Source organism: Corvus hawaiiensis, chromosome 7 (assembly GCF_020740725.1).
Source record: "Corvus hawaiiensis isolate bCorHaw1 chromosome 7, bCorHaw1.pri.cur, whole genome shotgun sequence".
NCBI classification, from domain to species: domain Eukaryota; kingdom Metazoa; phylum Chordata; class Aves; order Passeriformes; family Corvidae; genus Corvus; species Corvus hawaiiensis.
In genome coordinates, this window is record NC_063219.1 from 40,404,152 (window position 1) to 40,418,947 (window position 14,796).

The 14,796-nt window shown below is 41.8% G+C and overlaps 1 protein-coding gene and 1 long non-coding RNA gene across 9 annotated transcripts in view; one reads left to right on the top strand and one right to left on the bottom strand.

Annotated features, from left to right (window-relative positions):
• PKP4 (plakophilin 4) overlaps positions 1-6,207 on the top strand; it is a 74,284-nt gene extending 68,077 nt beyond the window's left edge. For 4 of the 8 annotated variants that reach the window (XM_048308755.1, XM_048308754.1, XM_048308749.1 and 1 more), the window contains exons 18-22: positions 1,500-1,584; positions 1,692-1,809; positions 3,789-3,920; positions 4,623-4,696; positions 5,195-6,207. In XM_048308755.1, the coding sequence (XP_048164712.1) occupies positions 1,500-1,584; positions 1,692-1,809; positions 3,789-3,920; positions 4,623-4,696; positions 5,195-5,446 (661 nt within the window). In that variant the 3' untranslated portion in view covers positions 5,447-6,207. The remainder of the gene's footprint in view (positions 1-1,499; positions 1,585-1,691; positions 1,810-3,788; positions 3,921-4,622; positions 4,697-5,194) is intronic. The other 4 variants (XM_048308750.1, XM_048308756.1, XM_048308752.1 and 1 more) reach the window with 3 other exon arrangements.
• On the bottom strand, positions 1,067-14,604 carry LOC125328317. Its single transcript, XR_007204648.1, has 3 exons — positions 11,728-14,604; positions 11,359-11,461; positions 1,067-1,969 (listed from the first exon to the last, which is right to left on the bottom strand). It is a non-coding gene; the product is annotated as an uncharacterized LOC125328317 (long non-coding RNA).
• Positions 14,605-14,796: the final 192 nt, after the last annotated feature.

The window sequence follows — 14,796 nt, forward strand, 5'->3', positions numbered from 1 at the left end:
TTCCAAATATCTGTGTGGGCACCTTTGTCAGGATGTGTCCCAACAACTGTGAATTGTACCTCATGCAGCCCTTTGGTCAGTGGAAGGAGAATGTGGCCAGGGTCATCCCCTCAAACAGCATTGCCAAGCAATGCTGCCCTCTGTGCCAGAGCTCCAGGGAGGCTGTCAGCCGAGTTCTCTGCTGGCATTGTGGTTGTCTAGTGGAAATGAAACCTGTGAGCATGTGGTGGGCCAGCAGCAGGAGGCCCCAGGACCCTGTGGCTGTGGGATGGGGTAGCAGGAGCCCAGCCCAGAGGTCCTGTGACCATGCTCAGCATCGCTGCTCTCCTCCACAGCAGGGCTGACACCAACCATCTCAGCAAGGCCTCCTGTACAGACCAGGCTGTCACCAATCTTCCCACGGATAGCAGGATGCTGGTGGTACAGTCAGCCCTGCGTGCTGTTCCCAGGTTGGATCTGAGGGTAAAGGAGAGGAAGGGATCTCTTCCCAGAGATATGGGACAGTGTGAATTAACCACACCACATTTTTAGCACAGTCTGTGGCTCACAAGGAGCTGGGCTGGCTTTTGAGTGTCCATAGTTTATATCACTTTCTGTGTCCAAGAGACACAGGCTCATTCCAGCTGCAAGTGTGGATGCAGTGATCTGTTCTACAACCTTGTTGCTCTGTGGAGACATCACGTGAAGTTGCATCTGCACTTACATTTATGGGTAATTTGTTCAGAGTACACTGAACAAATTTAAAATTTTGTGAGCATACTAAGAGTGTTTACTCACTGATTATTGTGTGCATTTTTTCAGTGTTTTCATACAAAAATTATTTGGATGAATCCTCACATTGACAGAAAAGGTCTGTTTAACACAGATGTCCATGCTGTGGCATTTAACATCCAGTCACTACTGAATTACTACTCCCAGCTTACTCCACTTCTCTATGAAAAGATGCCATGATTTTATTTTTAATATTTGGAGCAACTTTCATTGTCTTGCTCTTGAGAGTAGAAAAGTGTTTTCCCAACCAAAGTTTTCAGTAGTGCAGCACAGAACTGAGAACAAGGACTCACTATGAGGATGTCTGGAGGCTTTTAATAGCAGCTTGCTTTTATTTCTTATTCTTTTCCTTCAGTTAGGGGTTTTGTACTGTGGTTTAAAGTCTGAAGTCTCCATTTTTATGAAATGCATCAAATAGAATGTTTCTTTAAATGATTTTTAATTTTTGCTGACACTGACAAGTCGCTATTTCAACTATTTTCTCTGTATTCCTCATGTGGGTTACCTGGAGAGAACATTCCAGACTGGAAAGGGAAGCGATTGTCAGGTTGATCAGGTTGTGCCCCATCTCGTGCTGAGGCTGCTGGTTTGGCTGTGCTCACGCTGGTGATGCAGGGTCTGGTTTGCCTCACAGCAGCAGGTTCAGGCTGTTACGAAGCTCAGGAACACTGTTCTTTTGAAGTGGAATTCAGTGGCTTCTAACATTGCCATATTCTTCACTCCCTCAGGTCCTCACTGAAGGTTGTCAAGGCGGCAGCCCAGGTACTGAACACGCTGTGGCAGTACCGAGACCTCCGGAGCATTTACAAAAAGGTAAATTATAAAATTAGCTTACACTGGAAAATGGTGCCACAAAAACTCCTCATTTATTTATAACTTGCAATTTATTCTGATGTATTTTTCTTTTTTCCACTCTGCAGGATGGATGGAATCAAAGTCACTTTATTACACCAGTATCAACACTGGAACGAGAGAGATTCAAATCCCATCCTTCTCTATCCACAGCCAATCAGCAAATGTCACCTGTCATGCAGTCAGGTCAGTCAGGGAGGGTGAAGGGGACCTGCTGTCCCATGTTTTTAACTCAGACAGCCGCTCAGTTTGGTACGAAGCCCATTTAAAACACAGAGGTCAGGCTGTTGCTCCTTGGTGTTTGAGCAAAGTACTTCACATGCTCTGAGTGCTCCCTGAGCTGTTCCTGCAAAGTGAAATCCTCAGTGAATAGAGCTGGACATCGTTACCAACCGCTGCCCTCTTCAAAGCTGCTCCTCCTGCGCTGTGTGGGAATTGTGGACATGGCCTCATGGAACATGGGGACCTGGCAGCATAAACAGCAACAGACCCACAGCGAGGAGCCCATTTTCATTCCCAACTATGTCACGTTCCATTAGGATGAGCAATCAAACCCAAAAATTTTACTTTTCTGACTCCTCCTCGTTTTTTTTCTCACCTTTGCTCCTTTAATGTCTTCAGTGCTAGTATTTAGATCTTCAAGAGGGCTGATGCAAAACCTACCTGAAGCCTTCTATTTTGTCTTCATTTGGCATTTTATTTTACCCAATTTACTCTTCTAGAGACTCCTAGAGCAGATCGCTGTTAATACTGAGCAATACCTACCTACTGTGACTGATAAAATTAGTGACCAGTTCCTACAACACTCTTGTTTAAATACTTCTTTACATAAAAGTAACAACCCCCACACTTTCCTTTATGACATGATAGACTTGAAAAACAAGGACTCCACCAGGGAATTATTCTCCTACAGGAAGTAAATGTGTTGTGGCCAGAGTTCCTCTCACCCACCAAGGAAGCAAGTACAGCTTAGGCTCAGGGAATGACTGGATTCTACCCAAGTGTAAAAGGATATTCTGACACCAATTGTCAAATTTCTATCTCAGCACTTTCTCTCCCAGGATATACCAGCAGAACAACTGTGTTACTCCAGTTCTTTGAATGACAAGTAGGAAGTAGATGAGCAGCTCTAACTTAATATTCAGAGGATGTTGTACTTGAAAGAGGGTTTAGTAAAAATTCCTAATAGGAAGTGTCTGCTTTCCTACTCCAGAGCACGACCAAGCCCAAGGGAGTCAGTGGAAGTTGGTGCAAGGCCCACATCCCCAGAGGGGCTGTGCAGCGCCGTGCTGGGCACAGCAGATGCCTGTTGGAACAGATATGCTTGCCCTGAAACAGTTGTTCTTGTTTCAGTCACTTCATTATTAAAACACACATTATTATGTTGACCCATGTCAGAATTTTAACAACATGGCATATTTAGCCATGAATATGCCAGGAAAATACCAGTAATTAAACTATCCATAATAACACAGAATTGTGAGCTATGATGTAATGGACACATCAGTGGAAGAAGATTATCATTGCATTAATATTTTGAAGCAAAATTTCCAGAAATTGTTTTTAAGTACTTTTCTCCCATTGTGGGAGTCTTTCCGAGCCAACGAAGTCCGAGTGGTCTGTAGACCAGAGAGGATTTAGCAGAACAAACTTCCTACAACTGCAGTTGAGATTCAGCTGCTTATTGAGGACCACAAAGTGGTCCCTTGCTGGGATCCCCCCCATGGCTGTTGGCCTCCCAGAGCACACCATGCCCAGGACGCACCTGTGTATACAGGGGTCACTGAGGCCAGGCAGGCTGGACAAGTGGCAGGGTGGGCTTAAGTATTCTGTTTAAGTATAACTTAGATAAACCATCAGCATTAGCAGAGTATCATATTCTACCTCTACACGGGTGATGTCCTAGGCACAGTAAGGTCCCATATCTGGGCTGTGAGCATCACAAAAGTCCTGTACCTGCCTGTGAGCACCACAGAGCAATGACCGCCCCTTGCAATCTCTGGTACCTTGCTGGCAACTCTGGGGTGTTCACCCAGGAACAGCTCCAACTGTTCTGTCCTTACCCACCTCCTGGTTGTGAACCCTTGGAGCAGGAAGTGGTGAGTAAGGCTGGGTGTGCAAAAGGCTTTTGTTGTCTATCCTGAGAACATCTCTTTTCCCATCAGTTGGCAGCACGTCCTCATCTCCAGCTTTGTTGGGAATCAGAGAGCCTCGGTCCGAGTACGACAGGACGCACCCTTCTATGCAGTATTACAGTAGCCAGGGCGATGTCATTGCACATAAAGACATCTACACTGGTAAGAGGCCAGCTGAGCATCTTTGAACTGCAACAGGGAAATATTCCTTGTGTGAGGAGTTCACAGTCACACACAGACAACTGCATTAGCAGGCTGGTCGCTGCCAACTGTTGCTTTCCATTTCCATTCCTTGTATTCCCTGTCTGTGGCACAGGGCAGGGTGTCACCTGGCTCTGCTGTTCTCTGTAAAACTGCCCAGTACCAGAGTAAGCACAGATCCCTTTCTAGGGAGGTGAGACGCAGTTGGAATTTTTATTTTTATTTAAAATACTAGTACAGAAAATTGTATTATTATGTATATTATATGATGATGATGTTATAAATTTTAATGTGCAGTTGTATATTATTATATTACTAAATTATACCCAGGTTTTATCTTTTCTCTGATCTCTCTTTTCCTTCTTATTATGTCACACAAGTAGCAAACCAATAGATGACAGTGACTAGAGAAGGAAATTCCTTGTTTTAAAGATTTTGAGTCTGTAAAATGAGAAACAGCAACATAAGCCTCTTGGCTTCACTGTAACTGCTGCTGAGGGACTACATTTGCCTTCATTCCGTTATTACATTATATCCTTAGTAGGTACTGAAATCTGCAGATTTAATAGTATGGGTGCTATATAAAAGGCAAGATAAAAACCAATAGACTTACGGCTGAATGAATAAAGACTGAAGTTTATGCATTAAACTTTTTTCTCCCAGGTTCCAGCAAAGCTTCACCAATTTACATCAGTTCCTATTCCTCACCAGCGAGAGAACAGAACCGACGGCTGCAGGTGAGCCCAGAGCTGTGTTTTGGTAGTGCTGCTGCCCAGGCTCAGCAGGGGTTAAGGCAGCTCGGGGCTCTGGGCACGTGCCCTGTTCCAGTGCTCGGAACAGCTCACGGGAGTTGGGTCAGTGCCCTGAGCTGGCAGGGCCTCAGGGCTCCTGGAGCCTGGCTGGTTCTGTATGAATCGTGATTTGGCATCTTCTTACAGTGGGAACTAAGGCCTCTTTTCTGTCTTGATGTGGGTTTGGGCTGGTTTTGGTAGGTATGGCCAGGTTCTGTACTTACCACACTTGAGCTCTAAAGCTGTGCACTTTTGGAGTTACTCCCTTCCCAGTGACGTGGGAGGAGACATGCAGCAGGCTCAGGAGCATTTCCTCCATTTCCTTGGGTACATTTCTTGGAGATTTGAAACCTGCGTTACTGTCATGGGTAGAGCTGCACTTGGGAAAAGTATTTTCTCTGCTAATTATATTTTTGAAAGTTTATTTTGCTATCGTTTTGCCAGCAGCATCAGCAATTGTACTACAGCCAAGAAGATACCACCAGGAAAAACTACGATGCCTACCGATTGTACCTGCAGTCCCCACACAGCTACGAGGACCCTTACTTTGATGATCGAGTTCACTTTCCTGCTACTTCAGATTACACAACACAGTATGGACTGAAATCAACCACCAATTATGTAGACTTTTATTCCACCAGACGATCTTCTTACCGAGCAGAACAGTACCCAGGCTCTCCTGACTCCTGGGTGTAGCAACAGAGAGAAGAAGCCAGCGTGCTTCTCGTCTGGCTTGAGAAGGACTGGAATGGCCCCATGTTGTTTTGGTTATGAAAGTGAAAGAAAAGAAGGAAAAAAGGACGAATTTTTTTTTTTTTTTTTTTTTTTTTTTTTTTTTTTTTTTTTAATGTTTTTTGAGGAATTGTCAGGAGAAAAAGCTGGCAGGGATGGTTTTGCTCTGCTTAGGTGTTAGGTATCATAACTTGTAGCTCCTGTAGTCTGGTGAGGGTGTGGGCGATGTGATGAAAGGTTTGAGAATCGAGTATGATGAATTTGGAAAGTGTGTGTAGGTCAGAGCAAATTAAAGCTGATTTTTTTAATGTGAATAAAAGTCTTGTTCTGATAGTTTGTACAGAAAAAATCCAATGGCTGCCCTTGTTTTATTGCTGTTACTGAATGTCAGGATTGTATGCTACTGCGTCATGTAAATTTCTTCGTTGGTGTAAATATGGAAATGCCACGTTGGTCTCAAGTGCCATCCATTTGTAATGCAGTGTGTCATTGGAAAAGGAATTTGAAACATCATGCACAAAAAAAACCCAAAACCAAGAAATTGTTATGAATTCTAAGAGGAAAATAGCCCAGACTTTAAAAAATGAATAGTGTAATTTTGAAGCACAAAGTCCGGTCCAGTATATCCACATCTCTCCCATTCCCTGCCTACTTCATAAGGAACTTCACTGCCATTTTCTATGCACATGGAATAACAATAAATATGGAAGTCTCATCCATGGAAAGCTGTTCCCTGTTCATTTTTTTCTTATTATTTTCTGTGTATGATATTCAGAAACAAATACCGTGAAAATGAAGTCTAATTACATGTTTTTAAGCAGGTGAAATATATCAAAACATTTGGGCCAGCTCTCTCCAGTGGAAATGTCCTGAATATGTCAGGCTGGCAGCCCGAAGTGCTAAATCCAGCACCTTCCTACCACGATTCCTCAGACTTGTGTTTTTACTTTTGGTATGGGCAATCCAAGATATTTCAGATCTCTAGCCTCTTTTCTGTCCATCACTCCTCTACCCCTCCCCTTGCTCTCTCAAGGAAATTGAGGTCACCTTGCTGTCCTAGAAATGATAGGCTCCATTCTGACTACATTCTACTTGAATTTCTTTCCAATAAAAATGCTTGATTATTTTAAGTAACTAAATCACAAGCTCTCCTGTGCTATACAGTCTGTTACCTCTACACTGTCTGTAACCACCATTATTGCTCCGCATCACTGTATTTTCCTTGGGTTTTCAGGGTTTCCAGTATCCTGAAGAAGGGTTGTGAACACTGGGAAAAGCCTAACGAGTTTTTCTGTCAGAGTAAACAAACTGAAGCGAATCCTTCTCCGCCAAGGACAGTACTCAAGCATGCATTCTGTTTGAGTTACTGTATCAAAGACTAGCGCTCACAAAAGGTAACGTAAACATGAATAAACTTTTTGAAAAACAAGGCAAACATGACTTTGTAGCTACAAGTAGATTCCTGTAGCTGTCAAAAACAGTAGGCGAAAAGCTGGGAAAGTTGTCACTGAGATGCACTAGAAAGTTTGTCATTTCCCATCACAGAGTGCAGGGATTCATTTGGGGCCATCAGGTAGAGGTGAGGGAAGGACTTGGTGCTGGCTTCTCCGCTTGGAAACCTCTCCAAACGCTGCCATGGAGACGGGAGAAGTGACCACCTGCCTGGAAGGCAGAAATCAGCGGCAAGGTTCTTCATTTATTTGAAATTGGCATCAAAGTGGTATTTCTTGAGTTCCATTATCCAAAGACATCACTACTTTATTAGAGATTCTAAATATTTTGTATTGAGATGCATACAATTTACAGGGCATTCACTAGTTTAAAATGCATGCATTTTCAAAAAATATGGAGTTTTCTTTTTGCTCTTATTAAGGTTTTTACCCCATTAAAAAAATGTAGTACTTATTTGGCTTGCTTTATGGCATTTTAATTCAGAGTAGAGTTGATAATTACATCACAATTAGACAAAAAAAGGTTGACCTTGTTTCTTCCCCTGGCAGGGAGGTGCCCTTCGCACAAGTGGCCTGCAGGCAGTTGGACAGCCCTGGCCTTGTTGGTTATTCTGCTGCTGCACCTATTGCATTCTTTTGTACCCACTTTGTAGACTAACCACAGAAGCAAGAACTTTCTATTTTTGCCATTTACTAGCACACCTGCCCAGGGAACACTGCCATGCTGGGTCCTGGCCTGTGTTTGGAAGGGCTATGAGCAACATTTCAGCTGTCCACATTAACTTGCCTGCCCTCATTCTGTGGCAGCACTCCCCATATCTCTTTAAATAACGTGTAGGAGTTGAACTGACTTTTCATGTGGTTTGAACAGAAAGAAATGCTTTGAACATAGAAAGAAAACCAAAACCTCAGCATGACGTATGTTCGACAATGGAATGGGCTGGTACATGTGATGGTATCTCTGAAGAAACTGTTGCATTCTCCTTTTAAAACTCCCGTAAGTACTCCTGTTCCCATACTTGTCCTCACATCCCCCTGTAGAGCTGGCTTGATGAATTCCTCAATTTTTGTTTTCAATGTCACTCTATTTGTTTTTAAACTACGTTCCACAAACAGGGGATAACTGTTGTCTTAATTGTTTGTATGAGCCATGTCACTGAAGATTTAGTGTGCATAGTCATAGTACGCTTGTCACACCAGTAGAAATTGATAGTGCTGTATGAAACAAAGCAGGCATCCCTTGGGGATACTGCAGCAGCAGCATTTATTCAGACATCCAAAGGGCTGGATCAGCTTGTCAGGGTCAGCTGGTTCACTGACCAGCACTAGTCCTAGAGCAGGCCAATGATGTCAGGTACCGTATCTCCTTACTGCTTCAGGGCATCCCAAGTATTAGTAAATATCTTTATACATACCATTTTTTTGTATGAAACATCACCCTCTAGTCTGTTCAATGTTATATGAATTATGCATAAAAGAATAAGACAAGTAGCGGGATATGTAATGAGCTAATTTTCAGCCAGCTCTCAAAGTCAGAAAGATTGTGAAATGAACTATCTGCCTATTCATTGGCAAAAAGCAGTCGCACACTGAGAAGAAACTGATCTCCAATAGGACGAAATTCCAAAGGCCTCTGTCTCATTACAAAAGCCTTACAGCCAAGTTTTACAACTGTGCATTTTAGCACAGTTCATTTGACTAGCCTAGAAGTACTCAAATAACTAAGTAATCCAGAATCTGTCAGTGCAACCCCAGAATGGCCAGGGAGATCCAGGAAACTGGTATCATCATACCACATGAAATGCTGGTTTACTGCTGTTGACAATCTACCCACTGTCCAAAACTCAATCCTTGTATACAATAAGTGCTTAATAAGGGAACAAAACATAAATTCCCTTTATGAGGGAACAAAACAAACAAAAACCAGTTTGGTTTCAAATTCTCCAGCACTCCTATTGATCCAGATCCTATTTAAAGCTGTCACTTATCCAGAGAAGTTACTCTGTTGTTTTAGAAGAGTATTTAGCTAATTTCAAGCATTGCACACTATTATAAACCCATAAAATGAAAGACGGATAAGGTCATTCCTCAATTGTTGAAGAGGCATTTAGTTTGAATTTGTCTAGCTTGCTGATATTATTAAATATTCAGACATGGAAAACAAACACAAAGAATTCTCAATCTTGTAGGTATGTTAACCCTGCTCATGCCTGACATACTAAGGGTGGCAAAGGAAATTCTGTTCCCTTTTCCTTTCACACAACTGCAACCCTCTGCAACATCCATCCTGTTCTACTGTTTACCAGTTACGAATTGTGATGAGGCTCTTCAAAAACACTAAGAAAAACCTCTCTCATCTGTTTTTTTAAGCTTTTCCCATATAACATGAGTAAACTTCTAAGTGCATTTGTTTGAACAAGGTTGAAGATGACCTGTGTTTGAAACCAAACTTGAAACCTAACTACAGTGTTGAGTAGAGCCTCCTGACTGGACAAACTACAAAAATGCAAGTCGCTCTGAAAGGGCTCTCTGTGTCTTTATTTTTTGCAGATCTACCTGCCATGCAATTTTCCTTGTCTCAGTGATTAAATGAGTGACCTGATCTAAGCGGTTTAAAAAGGATATGCCAGATATGGCGGAGTTAATGAGACCACGCTGCCTGTTTGTTCCAAGGGGACAGAAAGTGTTGTGCAAGGAGCACTATCCTGCTCTGGCGTGAGAGGGACAAAAAGTCTGGCTGTAAATAACAGGACCATCGGGACCATGTTCCTACAGCACTAGAGCTGCTCTCCTGTGATGGGGTCAAAATACTGAAATGAAGATTTCTCTCCAGACAGCACGGACCTGTCTGAGCGGTGCATGGGGTGTGAGAGCTGTGCAGCCCACAAAGCCCGTGTGCTCAGAAGAGCTGTGCAGGGCTGGGACAGCCCACTGAACTTGCCCACTCTGCAGGCCCACAGTGCTGGAGTCGGCTGCACCACGGCCCTCACTGAGCAGCAGCTCATTCATGCTGTGCCTTAGGAGTACAGAACATTTCCTTCTCTCCATAAACACAGTACACACACATCACTTCCTGCCCTTTCCAAGAGCATGTAACCAAGATCAAAAAGAGGGTGTGCTTCCCTAAGAGGGGGAATTCTATTTCTAATATAAACATATATTATTTATACAGCATAGTATCTGTAAGTGCCCGTACACAGTGATCCTACTCTGTAGTCTGACAGAGAAAAGAGAGGAATCTTTATTCCTCTGTGTCCCCTTATTTTCTTCTGAGTGACTAGCACCTCATAAGACAGAAGAACGAACCCACTCTGCAAAACATTGCCTTTGTAAAAGCTAAAGGGACAGCAAACAGAAAGGAGACATAAAGTTACTTACCCTCAACCTCAGCCCTTACCCTCAAAGACAGACTGTATCAAGCTTCCACAACCAACCTACCCATAACTACTGCAGCGACACACACAGAAGAAAAATGGGCATGCGGAAATAATTCTGATTATTCAATTTTAGCCCCTTTGTATAGGTTTTTATTCAAAGACTATAACTTATAATATTTTCCCCTTGTTTAACTCTCATTTTAATTCCCCTGTGTAAATACAGCAAATATATTTTACCTCCACACAACTACAATGTTATCCCAACCCTGCTACAAATGATAACCAGCCAAACAGGAGCAGAGGCAACTCACAATTCTTTTCCTCCATTTTCCAGCTCACTGACATGTTTTCAATGAATATCCTACAATCATGACTCTTTTAGAAAGCTTCTATTCCAATGGCACTTACTGGAGAATTTGGATCAGTTTCTAACCCCCATGAAAAAGGTACACTTCTTGTTCACAAATGGGTCCAGTATGAAGTTCTGGATGATAAAGAATGACCATTCATTACTGACTGTCACATGCCTCTAGTGGCTCATAACTCTGACAAAAAAAGCTGCTTTTCTGTGCTTGTGTAGAAAAATCAAGAGATGACAAGTGATTGGAGATGACCAGCTCCGAGGAGTTCAACAGCACACAAAATGTAAAAACAGCAAGACACTAAAAGGTATTTTTCTTTCATTTGCTTCCCACTATTTAACTCCTTTCTGAGGGTGAAAGTGCAAACTCGTGATGAACAAGAAAAAAATGCAGTGAATTCTCGTGTTTAACCTTTGAGGAAACAAGTGCTGCTGTTATGGTACAACAGAAAGAGTGAAATCTGTGTAAGGCTTCCATACAGCTCAGCGTGTTGCAACCTAATTCTTCAGAATTCATTCACTTACTCCACTACCCAGCAGTACTTTTTTAAACATGGAAACTTAGGTGGATAAAACATATGATGACAAAGGTATATCTCTTTAGTCCTTCTGTGAAAAAAAAAAAAAAAAATCCTATAATTAAAATTAGCCAGTAAGGCTCTTCTGCTTAATGATGTTACCCTTTACCTTCCAGAACCATCATAAAGTGACTGGACACTTCTTTTTCTCTTGTAGTCTGAGAAACAACTGGCATCCAGATCAGAACCAGGACTGGAACTTGTCAGGTTTCCTACAAGAAACAGGCAAGCTTTACAGATGTGAAGCCAGACTTATCCTACAGATTTTGTCACATACATGCTATATGCACTAGAGAACAATTATATCAATACAAACCCCACTGAAAATGTGGCTGCCTTCACTTCTCCTTGCTTTAGACACTTAACACAAATGGTCTCTCTAATGTTATTAACTTTGTGCTGAACTACTATGAAACAGAAAATAAAGCCAAGGGTGGGGGAAATTAAAGCATGTATTAATAAAAAATAAGCCATATACCTGCACCAGAGTATTTGTTGTCTCCATTGGGCTCCTGGAGCATCTAAAACCAGCTGTACTGACTCATCTGAAAAAGGTATTGGCCACCTGACACTGAGCTTAAGAAAACAGCAGTAGTATTTCACCATTCGATTGCCAGATATAAAACCAGTATCAGTTTGTATCAGTAGCTACAATTTAGTAATTCTGACATTTGAAAACAAGCAATACTGGAAATAAGATAGAGAAGGGAAAATACTTCAGAGTCATGAGCAATAGATTTTAACAACAGAGAGATCTGATTTAAAACATGACACATGAGGAAGGTATTCCATGTGTCTGCGTGCTAACTGCTTGTTTTAGATGTGGACTGTGTCTGGTGTATAATTATACTAATAGCTATTAGCTGGATTAGAACAGACGGTCTTCTTGGGAACATGTTCATTTTTGTACCTGCAAAGCGGCTTTTCAAACTTTGCAATCAGCTAATAACCTGCCTGTAGAATGTAGATTCTAAACAAGAAATTGCCAGGAAATAGGAAGAGTTTCAGAATGCTCAGAGCATCACTCAGGAAAATCTTCTATGACTACTGTCTCTTTATCACAATTAAAATTCTGTGCCTGCCCCCAGGCTTTCACACATCTGCCTCTGTTATGGAGCAAAACACATTCTGAAAAAACGTAGAACCATTACAATATAAATTCATTTTAAATTCAGTCATTCACAGATTACTACCATTAAAATAAATCTATCCCCAGCATCAGATGAACATCTCCGAAGTTTAATATTTGTGTGATTGGGAAATAGGACTGAGGATGGCAGGAAAAGCAGGAGATTTCAACTGCACTATCCCATGGACACAGAAGGATTATTCTCTTGCTCATTCTTCTCACTCAGACAAACCAACTTTTCCAACAGATAAAAGGTCTAAATAAATGAAATCATTAAATAAAATCAGGTTTACAAATCTAAGCTGGTGCTGTGGCATTGTTGAGGTAGCACCAAGGGTTGCCTGTAAAGAATAAGGTGCTCCAACAAGTACTATGTAAATATGGTTTCAATTCACAACAGCTTCTAGTTTAAAGATATAACAAGTGACACAGGTAATGAAGTAAAGAGGGTGGAAGAATAATAAAAAAAGAAATAGTATATTATATTTAATATGCTAAGAAGTCAACATGAACTTACAATTTCATATTTAAACCAAGTTCCCATGCTTTTTCCAAGAATTCCTAGAACAGATGTACAAATGGCACTAAACCTTATCATTATTGATGCTTTAGGCAGCACCAAAAGCTGTACTACATAACTGCCTTTTGTGGTAAGTAATGGAACTTCACCTCTACAGTCTGTGCAGTTACAAACAGCTCAGGTAAATAAACCGAAAAATCAGTATTTGTCTGCTGAGGCAGAGTAACATGAATATCAAAACCCCTTACTACTGGCCAAGTACTTCAGAGTAGGGTTCTTTTGTTATCTTTCATGTAGATCATTTTATCTGAAATAATTTATTTCCCCAATCAAAATTGCCATCATCCACTTCAGGCTAAATGCTTTTGGGCAGAGACATGAAGCACTATTGACTTTAATATTTGCAAAGTAAGTTGCTTTTCTAGGGAGGAAATTGCTGCATTTCAGAACTATTTCCTGCCTCATACATACAGAATTAACTATCAGAGAGATCTCGTTTAGACTGAATGTCCTTTCATTTTTTCTGCTTTAAAGATCCAAGCCAACAGTAGTCACCCAGAAGGTGGCCGTTGTGCTGTACATCCCTACTGAGTCTATTTTCTCTTCCATTTTTTTAACCTAATTTCCCCTTTCTTCTGATTCCACTTAATCACATCCTATTTTTACATTCCCTCTCTCCTTTTTTTTTAAATTGAGTTGAGATCTACTAATAAGACAATTCAAAATAAATCACGAGACTAACTTTTTTTTTCCTCTTTCACGTTTTGCTTTCAGAATTCCCTAAAAGAGGTAATTTTTGTGATTAAATGCTTTAGCATAGCAAAGCAGAACATGTTTACAGCAATCTAGGAAAACCTTTTTGACATTACGCATTATGGTTTCAGCAGCTGCCTGCAGATCAGACCCATGCAGCCCATGGAAGTCCAGGCAGACTGCTCCGCCTCGGCAGAGCCACCCTCCCCGAGGCAGGAACCGTGAGCAGCGTGTCTGTCTGTCTGTCCGCAGCCGTCTCCTTCAGCCGCCAGCACTGCCCTAGAGACAGTGACAGACTACTTTTCGTAGTGTTACTGTGGCTTCGCCCAAAAACTTTGTTGCCGTCCTTCCATGGATCTTACATCCTTCCTGCTCATGCTGTTTCCGTCCTGTATTTATGACGTGACAGGTCATTGATATGTAAGTTACTGTATCTTAGACAAAAATGCAATTTCAGTAAGGTATAGGCAGCAGGAACAGGATAACCAACTCTTGAAGATAAAAATCTTTGAACATAAATAATGTCAGCGATGCATTAGTAACAAAAGACAGTGAAATCGTAAAATAATGTAGAAATAAGAAGTACCATGAGGTATTTTTAATGTTTTCAAGGTTTAAGCAGGTTCTTAAGAAAAATGGGAAGGAGAATCATTTAGATAACTGATGTGGAAAAAAGAAGGTCTTGTGTTAGTATGTAATGACCAGCAGTCTCAAACTGGTTATGATAATACGTCAAGGTTTCAAAATGGAAAGTAAAAAAATTATTTTAAGTATTTTGTTGTGTAAAACGTCAGTGTTTGTTAAGGTCGTGGATTTTTTTAAAGAGGGCACGTGAATGCCAATGTTTTGCTTGTCTCAAGCAGATACTAGTGATTGAAGAGGGTAAGATTTACCTCACGAAATCCAGTTCTTCGAACCTTTAGCAATGTTTTTAAAAGTCTCCGCCTCTCACACCGCTCCCGCCTCTCACACCACCCCTCACGACTCTCCCCGCCTTCACACCGCTCCCCGCCCCTCACACCGCCCTCACACCGCTCCCCGCTCCCCGCCCCTCACACCGCCTTCACACCGCCTTCACACCGCTCCCCGCCCCTCACACCGCCCTCACACCGCTCCCCGCCCCTCACACCGCCTTCACACCGCCT